This window comes from Natrix helvetica (genome assembly GCF_964273705.1).
Source record: "Natrix helvetica genome assembly, chromosome: 1".
Classification (NCBI taxonomy): domain Eukaryota; kingdom Metazoa; phylum Chordata; class Lepidosauria; order Squamata; family Natricidae; genus Natrix; species Natrix helvetica.
The window spans coordinates 38,024,645-38,042,323 of record NC_138548.1 but is presented as its reverse complement, the minus strand read 5'-3'; the positions used below and the strand labels follow the sequence as shown (position 1 = coordinate 38,042,323).

Below are 17,679 nucleotides of genomic sequence, written 5' to 3'. Positions count from 1 at the left end.
AGGCCAAAGACCCAAAAGAAAAGATGGCTGCAGGCCTGACATTTTTCTTCCTAGAAATTTTGTTCCAGAAACATCTGGTTGGCGATTTAGTAGAATAAATGATTATATGCTTAGTCATATTATGTGTCCATTATTAACTTCTAAATGTTTTCTGATCTACACCACTTTCCAAGCTCTCTAAAAAGATTTTTCAAAATGGACTTTTATTATTTATTTTTTCCACTTAACCAAAGGTAACATTGTGCAATTTAGTGTGGATGTTTGTGCTTCTTTGGTATAGTTCCATCCTTTTATTTTTAAAATAATCCCAAGTTACCTTCCAAGGCAACCGTGAACTATTCCCTTATGACTTTCAGGGAGCTTGTAAGTTATAATGCCAGCCACTTTGGTTGGTAGGCAGGTGTTATCTAAAGACAACAAATCATTTAATAAAAAAAATAGATGTAGGGCAAGCAATTGGAATGTCTAAAATAATGTGTAAAGCAACCAGCATTTTAGAAACATATTATTTAAAAGGAAAATGAGGTGAATTTCCATGAGAGAAAAAGTATCTATACACTTTTGGATATATAACTAAAATTTATGTATCATATATACAAATTATATACAACCAAAAGTCAGGTCCCATAAGCCAATCACAATCTTTTTCCCAGAGAAATATTACTGTAAGTGTTTACAGGTAGTGCTCGATTTACAACCATGTTTTCAGCCACCCAAATTACAACGGTGAAGACTCAGGAAGGAACAGCAAGCATTTGTTTGCTCCTGAACAGGTTCAGCAAGCATTTTCACCCAGCTGCCTTCTCTCCCAGTTACCTGCACCAACCTTTTGCTGTCTCCTTTTCGGATCCAGTTTTCCTGGCAAACATTTTGTACATTCCTACTTTTCTTTCTTTCTGAAGACAGTGCTGTCTTCAAAAACAGGTAAGGAAAATAGAAATAGGAATGGTTTTATCCTTCAGCACATGTATTGATTGTATTGACCTGCTAGTGTCATGGTTTTAAATATTTAATAGAATAGTTAAGTAAAATGAATGTGTTTTTTGTAAACACACAGAAACATGTACAACTTTCTAGATTAATATTTATTTTAAACACATTGTATACTATTTTCCCTTCATTTTATTTGACATAAAATGCTTCATTGTGTTGCAAGAGCGTAATGGGAAAAAAGGTAGCCTGTAGGATAAAATAACTTCAGAAGAATTTGGAAATTTGAGAGCTAAAATGAAGAAAATAATGAACCAGGAGTCCTGGGATCCCAGATATCAGAAATATTTTCTAGACTAGAGGATTGTAGTGTTACTTTGCAACACCATAAAGATTTAACAAATTCATTATTCCCGAAATGTTTGTGGATCATAATTCATTTAAATAGGCATGTGCAATGGTTTGAGATCTGAGAAAGAATATCTTCATAAGGGAATGGTGATGAACTGAAAAAGACTGAATGGCTTTCCTAAATTATCAAGATAGTATCATACGTACTAGGATAAAAATTCTTGTTTTTTGTTTAGTCATACATCCGATTGAATATATTAACCCACTCAGTATAAAAATGTTATCACACCCAACTACTGATTTGAAGTTATTGTTCATCATTCTATGTGCCTCTTTCACCATTTTATTTTCTTTCCTTCCCCCACTTTGAAAATAGCAGATACATACCACCCCCATACACACACATTGTTCCTAGAGGCTATACAGTAGTTCTTGTTATTTGATGCAGTGGATTGAGATCCAGAACAACTGAGTGATCTAAATTTATGTCACAATAAATATGTGCCCTGTGGAACATCTTATCCCCTGAAGTCAAATTGGCTCCCACCCTTCCGCAGGAGCCTGAAGACCTGGCTCTCCCAGATGGCTTGGTACCGTAAGAGGAGGGGCGGACATCACATTGGAGGTGGTTGTTGACTTTAGAGGCAATCCCACCGCCACCGCCCCCTACTCCCGCGCATCCCGTTTCATCATTGGCATTCATGAAATGATGGCACCGCCATCCCCTAGAGTCGCATCGCAACGCGAGCCACCGACAATTACGAATACCAATCGGCCACAACTAAACCCCGGCTTCTTCTCGCCGCCCGCAGCGTGACGCATGCGTGTTTGCGGGAAAGCCTTCGCGTTATTCCTCCCTCGCGCTTCATTCACTTTTCCAGCCCTTCGCATCCCTGCTTCTCGGGACCAGTGACATCATGGCTGTGGGCACGCGCAGAATTGTGGGCCGGGAGGGACCGCCATTTTCGGAGAGGAGAGGGGTGGGGCTAAGGCCGGTCAGTCAGATTTGGGAAGCCGGGGAGAATTTCTCTCCCGGCCGTGAGAAAACGGAGGTGTAAGGGGGGCAACGGCGGTGCCGGGGTCGCCTCCGCCCCGTGATTGACAACCCGGTCTTTCCACCCGGGCGGTGAAGTCAGAGCAGGGGTGAGTATCGGCATGGGTCCCCGCCGCCTTCCTCAGCATCCTTTTCCCTTTCTTCGCCACCAAGGGAACCCGACGGCCTGCCGCCCATCAAAAAATGCTGATCGCTCTCTTAGGACTAAGCGGCCAAGGCGGTGGCAGCTGCGGGCGCCAGCTGTAGGAAGAGCTCCGTGCGTGTGTGTCTACGTGTAGAATTGGGAGTAGATGAGAAGGAACAAAGTGTGGTGCGGCAGAAACGAGAAGCGGGTCTTGAGTGGGAGTGGATAGGTTCATGGGTGGGTGATGGAAGAAGGGATGTCACAGTGGGGCGTGTTGAGCGGAGCATCTGAGAAGATGAAGACCAAAGGTGCTTTTTCCAAGAGGCAACTGGACTTTCTTGGTTTTTTTTTCCCTTTTGAAAACCTTTCGCTTCTCATTCAAGAAGCTCCTTCGGCTCTGACAGGATAGCGGGAAATGGAAGGATTTATATTCCTTGCAGGCAGATGATCATTTTTCATCCTTTTAGTGGGTAGTTGAAGCACTTGGAGGTTTATCTGTGTCCTCAGGGTCACCTGAGTAGTGCTCCTGGTTCCTGTAGTCTGCAATTTTTCCCTCTGGAAATCAAAGAAAACCCCCCCAAGAAAGTCCAGTTGCCTCCTGGAAAAGCATCTTTGGGACAACCGTTACCTGGATGATTGAGAATCTCTACAGATGAGAAGATGAAGAAAAATCAGGTCTGGAAACGGGATTGAATATTCCCAGACACAGAGGACATAGGAAGCTGATAGCTATTCTCTGTGTAAAGTGTCTTCCTTCCGTTGCCAATTTCTCATTCTACAAGAAAAGAAAAGGCTGATTTAGGTGTCTATAAATGCTGGACTAATCTCTGATGACAACAGCCATCCTTATTCTGCTGCTGATGTTGCTCTTCCGGATGAAAAAAAAAAGAAGCTAATTGAGGAAGGGAGATTGAAGAGGAAGGAACTAGTTTGTTAGTTGGGCATGTGTTTCTCTGCCCTCCCACTTCCCCCCATTTGTGCTTACTGTCCTTCCCCTGCTTTTGACAATTTTGTGCTGCAATTTGGGGCCTGACAACATCCAGGAATGGGGGGGGACATCTGGTAGAATAATGAAGTATGATCCTTTAGATAGTCGATTCTGTATAGTTATGGCCTATTTTTCTTCTACATTAAAAATATCCCTTCAGGTTGGTTTTACAATTTTTAAAGTTATTAAAAGCTTGAGTGTACCAGTCACAACTTCACATAACATAGATTTGTATGTAGATTTTTAATATATATCATTATTGATATAAAGCTGTGAAAACATTGTTTTCCTGACATCTTTTTATTGGATAATTGCTTTTTAAAAAAAATATTCTGTACTTTACCTTTGTTTTCTTCAATAGATGGATATTTCTGGGGTTTGTGTGTGTGTTTGCTTTTTCCTGGAATGAGATCAGAAAAATGATAGTTCTGTTTTCCATTTTTCTGTGTTTTGAGGTTTATAGGCAGAGCCATCAGGGTTTTTCTCCCCCCAAAAGGCTTTTTATGGCTAGAAGATTTTGGATGGGAAAAATGTAATAGCCAAGCAATCTGTATGCATTATGAAGGATAATCTTGATAGGATTTCATCTTATTTAATAATTTATAGAACTAAATTTTTAATAGCTAAAACAAAGCTGCACCTTTTGCTTTAGGCTACTGATATATGAGTTTTAAAGGACTATCTGGAAGTATTTATTCCCTTTTGCAATATGGAATAGTTTAGGTGGCGAAATATAATGAAATTTAGGAAGGCTGTAGCATAAGTCAAAATTAACTGCCTGATACCAACATAAAGTAAAAATTAAACTCAGATTCCAATCTTGTATCTGCTTACTTGTGAGTAAACCATGTTGAATTTGGCGGTTAATATGTCTAAGTAGGCATTTAAACAAATAAATTATAAATGGAATTAAGTATGTTTTTGTGAGCTAATTTTGAAACCGTATATTAAATAAATAATAAAAGTATAAATGTTTACCAAATAAATTTAAGTAATGCAATAGTACAGAAAATATCTTTTTCTAAAAATTGCCAAAAGAAGTCTGGTAACAATTAAAAACCGAGTTATAAGTCTTGGAATGATAAAAAACAAAAAATCATGAACAGTAAAGGTCAAACAGATTCATTAGGCAAAACCATAATGTGTTTATAAAGCAGTAACTGTATTGTAGCAAGCAAATTGCTGACCAGGAAAAATATGAGATGATATCAGACTTGAAGCTTGGAATAGTGTGACCCAAATACATACCAATTTAGCGAAGTTTATATGCCAAAATTTTATGCAATCAATTTTAGGAAGTCAGGATTGAATAACATTTCTATATTATATTGCGGTAATCTATCTTCCATGCGCCTGATAATAGGATTGATATATAGAATTAATATGGCATTTTTGAAGTTGCTAAATGAAAGTCGCATATGAAAGCATTAAAATAAAAAGATCAACTGTAAAATATTAATATTTTAACAATCACATCATACTTGTGGCTTTTTGAAAGCGAAAAGAAAATGAAATATGGTTTAGAATAACAAGGCTAAGAAAAACTAGGTCATTCATTTTTCTAATGTTTGCAATTTCAAATTAAACCTTTAAATATGTAACAAGAAAATGGAATGCATCTAACATGCTTTTAAAATGAAGAGATTTACAAAATGAAGATCAGCATATAATATATAGTAGTGTATATAGTAGAAGCTTTTTTTAAAAAAATGTTGCTTTCATTTTCTACTTAAGGAGTTCCCCATAAGGATCTAACCATATCTGCACCTACTTCTCTTTCCTTTTGTTTCTTATTTTATCTGTTTATTTCTCTTACTTCCCTCAGTGCCCTTGGGATGTTAGATTGTACCCTGTAATGCAGTGTCTGACTTCTTATTGTAGGCTGAATTCCCTTTGGACATGTGGATTAGCGCAGTTCCTCTTCTGGCTCCATTTCTTTGATCTGCTTCAAAGCCATGCTTTGAGATCCACATTTTAATTTTAAAACTCAGTACATACAATGTGACAACATGGTTCCTATATATTTCAGGATTATTTTAATGATAAGAATGAGTAGCTGAGCACATCAGAAAATTGGAATCAAAACCATCTGAAAGAGCTGTTTCCTCTCTTGAAGGGAGGAAGAAGGGAAATTGATGTTCAATTTTAGAACTTATATATCTTTTTGCTTTAGATTGTTCTTAAGAGGATGAAGTGTTTATAAGCTTGATAATATGTAGATGAATTTGAGTAATGAAATATTTTAGAAAAAATGTTACCAGTTTATTTTCCATGTTTGATTACTGTTGTGGAAATAGATGTTTGATCAAAGAAAATATGGGTTTGTTTTAGCTGCTTTTTTTTAAACAACCTTAAAAATTGTTGCACAAGCCAGTGATTCATTGGAAAATAATTTTTCCCTTTTGACTATTTTCAGATTATGTAATAAACATTCTAATCTTTCTTGGAAAGTACTGTAAACTTGTATTATAGGTAGTATAAATAAGCTGTTTAAGAGAGAGCCAAGGGCCATACCTGCGAGAGCGGGGCCTCCCGCAGGCGGAGCAGGTCTAGCCTTGAGTAAATTGATGAAGTATTAAAACCCAATTGGGTAAGGGTGCAGATGGTAAAAATTAATAGTTAATAGCCGGAGGCTGAGATGTTACTGGGGAGCTGGAGGGGAAAATGTTCCAAATATTTCCGGGACGTGAAGGTGAAGCAGGTGGAGATATCATAAAATGAGGTGACAGTCCAAGGTGGATTGAAAATAAATGTAGTACAGATGTGGGTTCCTTAGTAAATGAGGGGTGGCCTTCTAAGCCCAGCTGTTTTTGGTCTTAGTCTGGGCAGTCAGTTGGGCTCATCCATGGCCCTAACACGGGTCTTCAGTGACCTCTAAGGTTCCAGGTCATCCCCAACCATTATTTAGGTCTTCTTCTTTCTACTGGTTCCCCAACATCCTCACCTTGACCCCCCCATCCGGCGTCTCAGTTCTCAGTTCTCTTAACATTTGCAGCAATTTGGGAAAAGCTTCCAAAATTATCAGGATTCTCAAGACACCAGAGCAAGTTCCTAGGAGCATGGGGGCAGCCAGGATATGGCCAGCTGTTATGGGGGAGTCCCTGGGAGTCCCTGGCTGCGGTTCTTTCCACACACCCAATACCGCAGCCATCTCCCAGTGCCGCTCCCTGTTGCCTCCCCATTCTGCTCACCACTCGATGTCCTCTGGTGTTTTTTAGCGTTGTAGGGCGGCTCCAGAGCTTCCATTGTCTCCCCATCCTCTCTGGTGCCGCTGGCTTGCCTTTCCTGGTGCTGTCTTGCCTTTTCCCCTTTCCACTTTCAAATCTCGCGCCGCGCTGCCGCCGTCGCCGCCGCGCTGCCGCCGCCGCCGCCATTGCCTCACAGCTTCCTTTCTCGGCTGCTCAGCTCCGCTCCGCTCCGCTCTTGTTTGCCTCCAAGCTTCTCCGACCACCCCTGGTGGACTAAAATAAGCCCCAAACATGCCAGGGTGGTCGGGCTATCCAAGTCTCAGCTCCCCGTTGCCATGGGGGCTGGCGGCAACCTCCTACCCCTATCGGGCGCTCCACGGTGAACTAGGAGCTCAAACAGGCGACCGCCATCGCCGGAAGCTCCTCCTCCTTTGCCTCCTAATGATTCTATTCCCCTTTGGGTTTCTGCTTATTCTCTTGTAATCCCTTCCTCTCCAATCTCTCTACTTTTCAAGTGGCCAAGGGGGCAGGGAAGATGGGACGGGACACAATGGATCAAACGACAATGTAAATTGACTATAATGGTGATCATATGACTGAGAGACACTGAGAAGGTTATAAACATGGCCATTGTTTGTAAAGTTATTTTTTCAGCATTGTCTTAACATTGAACTTTCCCTGAATGAGTTAATTGGTAAGCGAGGTTTAGCTATAGTTGTCCAGGAAAAAAAAAAGAATATAGAACTTATTGCAGAATAATACTAAGGAGATTCATAATTTCTTTGCCAATGATACACTGTGTCTAGGTATGTATTCATGTATTGATATGTACAGAAATGATGCTTTTACAAAGAATACATTTAAAAAATGAATTGGTATTTGCAAATTTGATTTCTTATCTACTCCAAAGTAAAATACGTTTTTTAAAAATTGCCTTCAATGAGATGGGCAGCATACAAGTTTCATAAATAAACAAAAACATTAGATTTTTAAAGCGAAGTCCGGGTACTTTGGATTTCAGCCTTTTCATCCCAGCCATTATGGCCAAATCATCTGGATGGTATCTGGTTTGTTAATAGTACATGAAAAAAGGCAGTAGTTAAAAATAGAAAACAAGAAAGGAAGTAATGAGAAAAGTTCTTGTCCTGAAAAATGTGGAGAATTATCAAACATAGAAGCTGTATTTAGGTCCACTGTTCTCAAGCAGTATGCTGCGGTACCCTGGGGCATTGCAGCAAAATCATAGAGCACTGTGGGATATTTTACCACTTAGTAAATGGAACTGTTGGTGAACTGGGCTGTCACAATACATAGCTTCAGCACGGTGAATGGTGAAAGTTTGGAAACTTCTGGTTTAGGTATTTTTAAGACTTGTCAAGGTAAACTGATTGAAGAAATAATATGTTGAAATTTCAATATTTTAAAATATTTCTAAACCTAATTGATTCTGGGAGTGAGGGGAGTTTCATGCTGGGTTCATCTGCTGGTACCGGTACTTTCCCTGGGTCAGATTTGGGAATGACAGGCTTCATCCAGTGTTTGGTAACTTGGCATGGTAGGAAGTATTGTTGGATTTTTGCTTACTAATTTATTTCATATATTTCAATATGCTGTTTAGCCAATTTATTTACTGGGTTTACAGTAAAATATAATAATAACATAGATACTTATGAGCAAAGCAAATAAATTATAATACAATCAGCAACAAAATTAAAATACGTTAAGACCCAGAACTTTAAAACCTGGGAGGACAAAATCTTTTCAGAGATAAAAAGAGCTGCTTACTAAGAAAGTAAATACTATGAGAACATGGATTATATTGCATTTCTCAATACTGAATTGATAACTAATCATTTTATAGTATGTACCAATTATGGAGGTTTATGCTAGGAGTATCAAATGGTAAAATTCTGATTTCAAAAAGTTACAATTCCATGAAAATATATGAGGTTACCTGGGATTTAGAGCATATGTTAGCAGTATGGCAATTATAGTTCTTTTTTTCTTTATGATGTAAACCAGTCTTTTTAAAAAGAAAGAATTGGATAAGAAATAGGAGTAATAATAAGCATGACTATTACTGGATTGAGAGGCAGAACAATACTGATTTCCCTATGTCTGGACTGTATTTGTATTTAATGAATAGAGTTAACTCAAATAGTTGCTGCTGATACGCTTTTCTTTTACCTGTTTTTTTCCATTGAAAGGTAGAAAAAAAGAAAGGATTTCAAGCAGTATATTACTGGATGCCAAGTGCCCCATGATCATGCAGTCACCATTTGCAATTTTCTTTCTGGCTTCCTCAGAAAGTCAGGGAGGAAGCCATCAGGGAAAACTGCAAGGTGCTTGAATAAGATTTTTCCTTCCGTGCACCCTTCCCACAGCCATTTTGCATTTGCTTAGCTTCGGCCACATCTGCACCTCCATACATCCTCCCCAACCTGCACCGCTCACATACCCTCCATGACCTACACTGAACTTCTCATGTGCACTCATGTACGTTACTTGACCTGCATAACACTTCTGGTGAACCCTCTTCGAACCTCCTGACCCACACAGTGTCTCTTGTGAGCCCTTATTTATTCTCTCCAACTCATGCCTCTCATACAGTCTCTCTGACCTGTATGTGCTTGTCCTGCAACTTCCTCAACCCTCCTCCACATCCCCATACACCCTGTTCTTTCTTTCCCCCACATGTCAACAGCTATTTACCTTCTTCCCAGGTTGGGATTGACTGGTTGTGGGAAGTGGCAGGAAGTTGCCTCGCCTAATAATTGTAGCATTCAGTTAATGACAGCAACCAGAATTGTAAGGATTGCCATTGCTAAGTGACGATGTAGCAATGGAATTTCCAGCGCCAGTTGCTGTCATAAGACAAGGACTACCTGTTTTATATGTCAGAGCTGCATCTCTGCTTATGGAATTATTTGTTGAGTACTTTATATTGATATGATTATTTCTGCTTACAACTGGAATCCTATTCAATATTGCCTATACATTAATAGAATCATAAAATGTCATTTGATGCTATGCTTTCATCTTTCTGAATTTTCCAGAGAATACTGTATATGAATCACCAGAAAGAGGTATTACATGATTGGATCATCTTATTTGGGGCTTGTAAAATGTAGGCAGCTAGATATTATTCCGTAAAGTAAAAATTCTCTACTAGGGATTGAACTTATGAATTTTTTCTTTCACGTGTTTTAGGATATTATACATTTTATTAGCTTTAAGAGATGTACTGGTGCTCAGTAGTTGTTGGAGGTGATATCTAGAAATTATCACAACACTAATATCTCATAGGATGTACATTGTATGGAAATAGATAAATTTTCCCATCCCCAAAAGGCATGAAAGTCATGTGAAGCTCCTTACATAGGGACGTGACAAAATGTAACAACAATCTCTTTGTTCTGAGTTTAAGGGAAGATGAACTCTACATATATCATTGCGATCATTTCCAGAAAATAAATGCTATTGGGCATAATTATTAGTAAACAAATTGCAATATGGGTATGTGAGCTAAAACTTTAATATTTCAACAATGTATTTAGATGGTATTTAAATAATATCTCTGGGACTTATTTTTTCCTAGAATGTATGACAACATGTCCACAATGGTGTATCTAAAAGAAGACAAATTGGAAAGGCTCACTCAGGATGAGATTATTTCCAAGACTAAACAAGTGATTCAAGGCCTAGAAGCCTTGAAGAATGAGCACAACTCCATCTTACAGAGTTTACTTGAGACACTAAAATGTTTGAAGAAAGATGACGAGACCAATCTGGTGGAAGAAAAATCAAATATGATTCGGAAGTCTTTGGAAATGCTAGAATTGGGACTAAGTGAAGCTCAGGTAAATAAAATGAATGAAAGCCTAATTTAATCTCTTATATTCAAAATTAAGGTGGAAAATTCGTATTTTAATTCAATAAATATGATTGTATATGATCAGTGTATAACTTGACTGTGCTATGGATAATATTATGACTTCAGCACACATGCTGTTTTTCAAAGCCGTTTTTACAATAATGTACTCTCTGTTTTCATCTGTCTTTAGGACAGTCTTATTTGTTCGTTGATGTCAGGCCAAAACGTTTACCATCACTAGGAGAATTTAAAAAATCATTTGACATTCCTATGAAGGAAACTACTTTCTTTATTTTCTGATTTTATTAATTTGCAATTTTATTTTGCTGTTCTAGGTTTCCCACATTGCATGTAGGTTTTATTTTTTGCCATATCTTATTTGTCACTAAGCAGTAAACAGCTTTACTTATACATACTTACATACAATACAAACTCATGTTTCTAGAGTCTTGACATGTCTACTTCATACAGTAGTCTATTATTCAATAGATTAAAAAATTAATATATTATTCTTAAAATATTTTTTCTTAAAGTTACCATTTTATCTATTTTTAATATCCTGCTTTCTACACACTGTCCTGGTAAATGTCATATACACATTAATAATAAATGTCTTATACATGTATTAGACTTTAAGGCATTTTTATTCTTAGTATTTATGCATTGTTTCCTATGTCATGGTTTTCCAATTTTTGTTTTGTTTTTAATGAAGACAGCACTTTAATTTATTGGTTGGTGGATATTGTCTGTCTGTGTCTGTCTCTCTAGTTATCTATCTATCGTCTGTCTGTTTATCTAATCAATGTCCATTTCTTCATTGCTTTACAAAATGTTTAACTGCTAGAATCCTGAATCAAACAAATTTTGGTGCATTCTAGGTGATGATGGCTTTGTCAAATCATCTAAATGCTGTAGAATCAGAGAAGCAGAAATTACGTGCCCAAGTTCGTAGGCTATGTCAAGAAAACCAGTGGCTAAGAGATGAACTTGCTAATACCCAGCAGAAATTGCAAAAAAGTGAACAGTCTGTGGCTCAGCTGGAAGAAGAAAAGAAGCACCTTGAATTCATGAATCAGTTAAAAAAATATGATGATGATATGTCACCTTCAGTAAGTAGCTTCAAATAAATTACATGATTTCCTTTAAATTCCCTTCCGTGACTGAATGTTACTCTGAAAATATTTGGAAATTTTAAAGCAGATTTAATTTCTTTAGTATCTGTAAATATGGACAAAGACTGTTTAATCTTTGTACATGTTGTCAATCTTGCATACATATTGAATTCCATAAAATGTGTAATTTTGTAGTATTTTTGTAATGCAGCCTCTTTTGAGTCTAGCATTTACTTGGCTTCGAGTTGGAAGCCAAAGGACAAATATATGAGACAGGCAAGGAATTAAAGCGGTACATTTATATCTTTAAAACCAGTTAATTCCTACTTTCCCAAATGCACCTCCTAATCTAAGTATGCTATATGTGCTATACATTTTATTGATTTCATTTGATTTTTATCTCACAACAATCTAACAATAGGTAGTTACATTTTCACAATAAAAAGAAAAAAACAATGGAATTAAAACAATAAAGGAGAACATTTGAAGTTCAGGGATGAAATGACAGGTCCTTGTGCTCTCTGAGCTTTCTTGCTTTCTTGCAGATGTTTCATTACCCAAACTATGGTATGTAACATCATCAGTGCTAGTAAGGGGTGTTGTTTGCTGTCAGTTTATATTCTGGTGTCTCTCCTGTCTCTGTGGGTGAGGGTAGACTTAGAGATTCTTTGGTTGGTCTGTTTACTGATGGCTTACTTGATAGTTGATCTGATGTTAACCTTGGAGTTAATCTATGCTGATCTGAGTGCTGATTAATCGGTAATCAGCACAGATCAGAATAGATTAACTCCAAGGTTAACTTCAGACCAACAATCAAGTAAGCAATACCCCAATCAAGAAACTGCCAAAGAGCCATCAGTAAATAGCTCAACCAAAGAATCTCTAAAACAGCGATGGCAAACCTTTTTTGGCTCGTGTGCCATAAGTGGGGGGAGCGCAGGGGGGTCATGTGCGGGCGTGCCGCACCCATAATGTAATGCGCAATCCCCCAGTGTGCATGCACGCACTACAGGCGCTCCCCCCATTTTTACATGCTTTTTTCGCCCTTCACAGGCTCTAGAGGCTTTATAGGAGCCTGGGGAGGGCGAAAACAGCCTCCCCGCCCACCTGGACGTCCTCCGGAGGTGGCAGGGAAGCCTCTAGACGGTCCCTGAAGCCTTCAGAGTGCTCAAAATGATCCTCCAAACAAACAGGAAGTGACTTACGGTTTGCTCAGAGGGTCGTTTTGAGCGTTCTGAAGGTGTCAGGGAAGCTCATGAAGCCTCCAGCGGGCCTCCAGGAGAGGCGGGGGAGGCTCTTTTCGCCCTCCCCAGGCTCCTATAAAGCCTCTGGAGCCTGGGGAGGGCGAAAAATGGCTTTTAAAAAGGGTGAAATCAGCTGACCAGCGCGCACATGCGCGCTGGCCAGTTAACAGGGCAGTGCCACGCGTGCCCTGACAAATGGCTCCACGTGCCACCTGTGGCACGCGTGCCATAGGTTCGCCATCACTGCTCTAAAACTACCCCCATCCGCGCAGATAGGCAAATCATCAGAATATTAACTGACAGCAAACAACACTCCTTACCAGCACTGATGTTGTTATCTAGTTAGGGTAATGAAATGTCTGCAAGAAAACAAACAAGCTCAGAAAAGCAAGGACCTCTCAGAATTAAAACAATGTACAAACCAAAGTAAAAAAGAAACTATATTTTGATTCAGCAATTTTAACAGTCTGAATATTTGGGATACATTTTAGGAGGACAAAGACGCAGATTCTGCCAAAGAGCCATTGGATGATTTATTCCCCAATGATGAAGATGACCAAGGACCAGGAAGTAAGTTATAGTTGTAATTAATTTTACCAGACTTACCAGACTACACCCTGAATTTGTTTTCATTTCTGAAACCCAGTCTTGTCTTAGTAAGCCTCCACCCAAAATTTGAAATTGGGGAGAAATCTTGGTTCCCCCCAGTTACATTGACTAACAATTACTAGTGAATGGGTCCCTAACTTTTTTCCTTTCATGAGCTGAACTACGTTTTTCTAAAAACCAGGTAATTTGAAGAGAAAAGTGGTATGAAAGTACTTCAACTTTGTTTACAGAACTTGTCCAAAAAGATGTATTCTCAAACATTAGCATGTCATATTATTAAGCGTAATAGGTATACAATATTTTATAGGTAAAAGATTAGTGTATATGCTACTAATGAAGGCCAGTTCAATGACATTAATGGTTGGTTGGTTGGTTTATAATGAGGTATTGTTAGTTTCAGTCAAGGCTACTTTAAATGGTATACAAAATCAACAGTTCCAGCTATTGCCATAAATATTAAAATCATATACAGTAAAATATAAAATGATGGGTGAAATTGTAGAGTATATCTGCATTGAGAAATGTATAGCTGTCAAGTCCCAAAATCCTTCTGGAACATTCATATTTTTATGAGCTTCCAAGAGATTGGAAACTAACCTTGCCTAAGAATTTAATGGACTTATTCTGATTATTTTGTTTCCAGTTCAACAGCCACATAGCAGTGCAGCAGCAGCTGCCCAACAAGGTGGTTATGAGATTCCAGCAAGATTAAGGACCCTTCATAATCTTGTCATTCAGTATGCTTCTCAAGGTAGATATGAGGTTGCCGTACCACTTTGTAAGCAAGCTCTCGAAGACCTTGAAAAAACTTCAGGCCATGATCACCCTGATGTTGCCACTATGTTGAACATACTTGCATTAGTATACAGGTTAGTAAGGTTAAGGATATAGTTTAAAAATATTGTGTGTTTATAATGTACTGATGCTGCAGTGCAATGTTTTATTTATAAGACAGTTAAAAACATCTAACACCCCAAACCCAAATGCTAACAGGAAAGGCCAGGTTTTTACTCTTTTACAAAATGTTACGTGTGGGTACATTGGTCTAGAGAGGCAGGGCCACCATGTTTCCTCTCCAAGCTCCAAATGAAAGGGGATTTGGAATGTCTGCTTGTGGACTGAATCAACAAGACTGGCAAATTCTGCTTGGAGGAAATGGTGATGTAGGTTATCTCAATCAAAACTAGAGTTAGAGATCCATCCTAGAGCTTTAAGAAAGCCAAACCATAATTAGGTTGATAACCAAGTAATCAATTCAGAATGGCAGTTTTATTCACAGGATTTCATTTTATAGTCACAAGACTATGGGGCAGAAATCTGAACCCAGAGGCCTGTCACTAGGAAGATGTTCATATATGCAAACAGAATAGCTATCTACAGTGTCATTAAACACAGCAGTCTTATACAGTGTCAACCTATCTGGGACTAAGCCTCATTAAAATGAATAGGATTAGACACAGACTCTGCTATAATTAACATATTGTATCTTCAAACCCAGAAAAAGATTAGCTACATATATCATTGCCACCTCATCTTTTGCTATGCCCAGACTGCTCATCTCTTTGATAGTTAGCCAGTAACATTAGTTGATAGATAGTGATCCTTATTTGTGTCATTCTCTAGGCATCTGAACTAGAAAGTCCAATTTATTGTGTTAAAGTAATTTAGCCTAGGGGTGCTTGTGCTGTCTGGGCTCTGATGTGACAGAGTCTGACATGTTCTCCCTTAAGATGTGTTCTGTTAACCGAACAGCTGAAAAAAGATGTCTTCCTGCTCCTCAGTAGCCTGCAAAATTTCTCCCCCCCCCCCACTAAATGAGCTATTCAACCTAGAAGCTAGAATTTTACAAGTCTTATTAGTTCTACTATTCCAGGCACATTAATGTTACTTTTTAAGTATAAGTATAATCTTTATTGTCATTGTACTTAAATACAACGAAATTGGTTTAAAAAATTCCTCTTATTTTTATAGGTTTCCACAGGCTAAGTTGTACATAGTTTTCATTCAGCTTTGTCTGGTAGTTAAACCCAAGAACTGGATTCACTTTTATTTTAGTATTATCTTCACCAATGCTTATGGTGGTTCCACAAAATCCTATCGTAAAGGTTCATTGCTAGCTTCACCAACAGCTACATGCAATATTTTGAAGTGAAGTGTTGAATGTTTATATAATATTTATATAAAGCTTTTATAAACTAGTGTATGTTAATGATTTCTTCCCAATGTAGAGACCAGAATAAATACAAAGATGCAGCAAATTTACTGAATGATGCCCTGGCCATTCGTGAAAAGACCCTAGGAAAAGATCATCCTGCGGTCTGTATATAGTGCAGATTTTTGTTTTTCCCATCACAAATTCTTTTATTTACAATTAATTTTAAAGTTTATTATTAAACATAATTGAAGTTAGAGGACCTTCAATTGTTTTGAATTTGTAATAACTGATTACAAATCTTTTAGCTCTATTTATTTAAATTACTTTATTCATGCATGTATCGTATACAGTATATTCCTCTGCTGAAACAGATATTGTCTATAATTGTATTTCTTGAATAAACAGTTCAAAAAACTGAATTGTTTACATTTGAAGTATACTAAAATATAAGTATGTGACCTATTTATCTTAAAAATCATTTCAGCAGGTGTAATAGTTGATCTAATGTTTGGTTTTTCTTGCAGGTTGCAGCAACTTTAAATAATCTTGCTGTACTTTATGGGAAAAGAGGAAAATACAAGGAAGCTGAACCTTTGTGTAAGAGAGCTTTGGAAATCAGAGAAAAGGTAACATTTATTTAGTTTTGTGTGATATACAAAAAAAACCTCCTCCTAAAATAATTACAACAACTTGCCACATACTTTTACCAAACAACACAAATGAAGCCAATAAAATTAGTTTAGAATTCAATAAATATTACCATGAATCAGAATACCATTACATTTAAAATATTGCCGTCGGCTATTTTTGTTGAAGATACCCTACAGTTATAATATTGCCAGTACAGGTAGTCTCCAACTTACGATTGAAATGGAGCTGCCCATTATGTTGTAAGTTATGACAGTTATAAAGCAGGTCATCACATGATTGACCAGATTTTTTTGTGATGGTTGTTAAGTGAACACTGTGACCACTGGGATTATCAAGTGAACCAACTGTTTGCTATGGTCTGGTTTGGCCAAACAAATATTTTAATGTTCTATAATAACTTGCAGAAATGTGGGTTTTTGGCAAAAATATCATAAAATGTGATTATGTGACTACAGGATTCTGCAAACTGCCATGTAGGCCAGTTCCCAAGTGCTTAAAACATGACTGTGAGGGGGCGGCTGTTGGAACTTTAGAATTGGGTTGTAAGTATTCTGGAGAGGTCTGTCAGAATTTAAAAGTTGCTAAGCAACCAGTTTTAAATTGAGGACTACCCTAGATGCATGCAGGCTAAAGAAGAAAACTATGCATGCAGTTAGGAGGTTTTTTTGTTATTGCAATTTGTTATTATAGAACATTAAAATATTTTTAATAGGACAAGGATGGTTGTTAATAAGGAATATTGTATAAACCTTTTTGCAAGTAGTTTTATAAGATAACCTACATACCCCCCCAAAAAAATACCCAACAGTGAAAGTATTAGCATATGCTGCAGGGGGGGAAAAAAGAGCCAAATCATTATTTTTAAAAAAATAGTTGTTACATGAATGTCTTAAGCGTATTTATCATAGGATTTTTTTTCATTCTAAGGGAAACTTCCTTGATTGCAGAATTTCTAATTTAAAAAGAAAAAGATTGAGGAGTATTCCCACTTTGCTAGCTAAAATCTGAGAGCATGAGAGCAAAAAGGGATTCTGAAGAAAGCAGTAAGAGTACCATGATGGAAGCTGGGAAGTTGGGCAACAGGAGACAGAGATAGTAGGGGACAAAGATAATTTCCTGCAGAGTTTTTTCTATCAACATGATGGAATAAAGAAGTTAATGAAGTTGGAAGGTATAAATAAATGAGAAGAAAGTCTGAAGAAATAATATGAGATTACATAACCAGGGAATTTCAATGCTTTATATGTGTGTGTCGTAGATTTAAATTAATATGATTGGCATATCACAACAATTTAATTGCCCAGCCTTTTGTTTTCTGAAAATACACTAGATTAAATCCTTCAGAGACTGCAGGTAGTCTGTGACTTACAACAATTCATTCGGTGACTGTTTAAAGTTA

At 37.6% G+C, this 17,679-nt stretch overlaps 1 protein-coding gene across 13 annotated transcripts in view; it reads left to right on the top strand.

Moving 5' to 3' along the window:
• Positions 1–729: 729 nt before the first annotated feature.
• Positions 730–17,679, top strand: part of KLC1 (kinesin light chain 1) — a 49,315-nt gene continuing 32,365 nt past the window's right edge. For 12 of the 13 annotated variants that reach the window (XM_081933934.1, XM_081933929.1, XM_081933925.1 and 9 more), the window contains exons 1-7: positions 2,259–2,424; positions 10,234–10,495; positions 11,388–11,618; positions 13,357–13,435; positions 14,118–14,343; positions 15,703–15,790; positions 16,154–16,255. In XM_081933934.1, coding sequence (XP_081790060.1) covers positions 10,235–10,495; positions 11,388–11,618; positions 13,357–13,435; positions 14,118–14,343; positions 15,703–15,790; positions 16,154–16,255 — 987 coding nt within the window. In that variant the 5' untranslated portion in view covers positions 2,259–2,424; position 10,234. Of the gene's footprint in view, positions 925–2,258; positions 2,425–10,233; positions 10,496–11,387; positions 11,619–13,356; positions 13,436–14,117; positions 14,344–15,702; positions 15,791–16,153; positions 16,256–17,679 lie in introns of those variants that run through there. The other variant, XM_081933930.1, reaches the window with a different exon arrangement.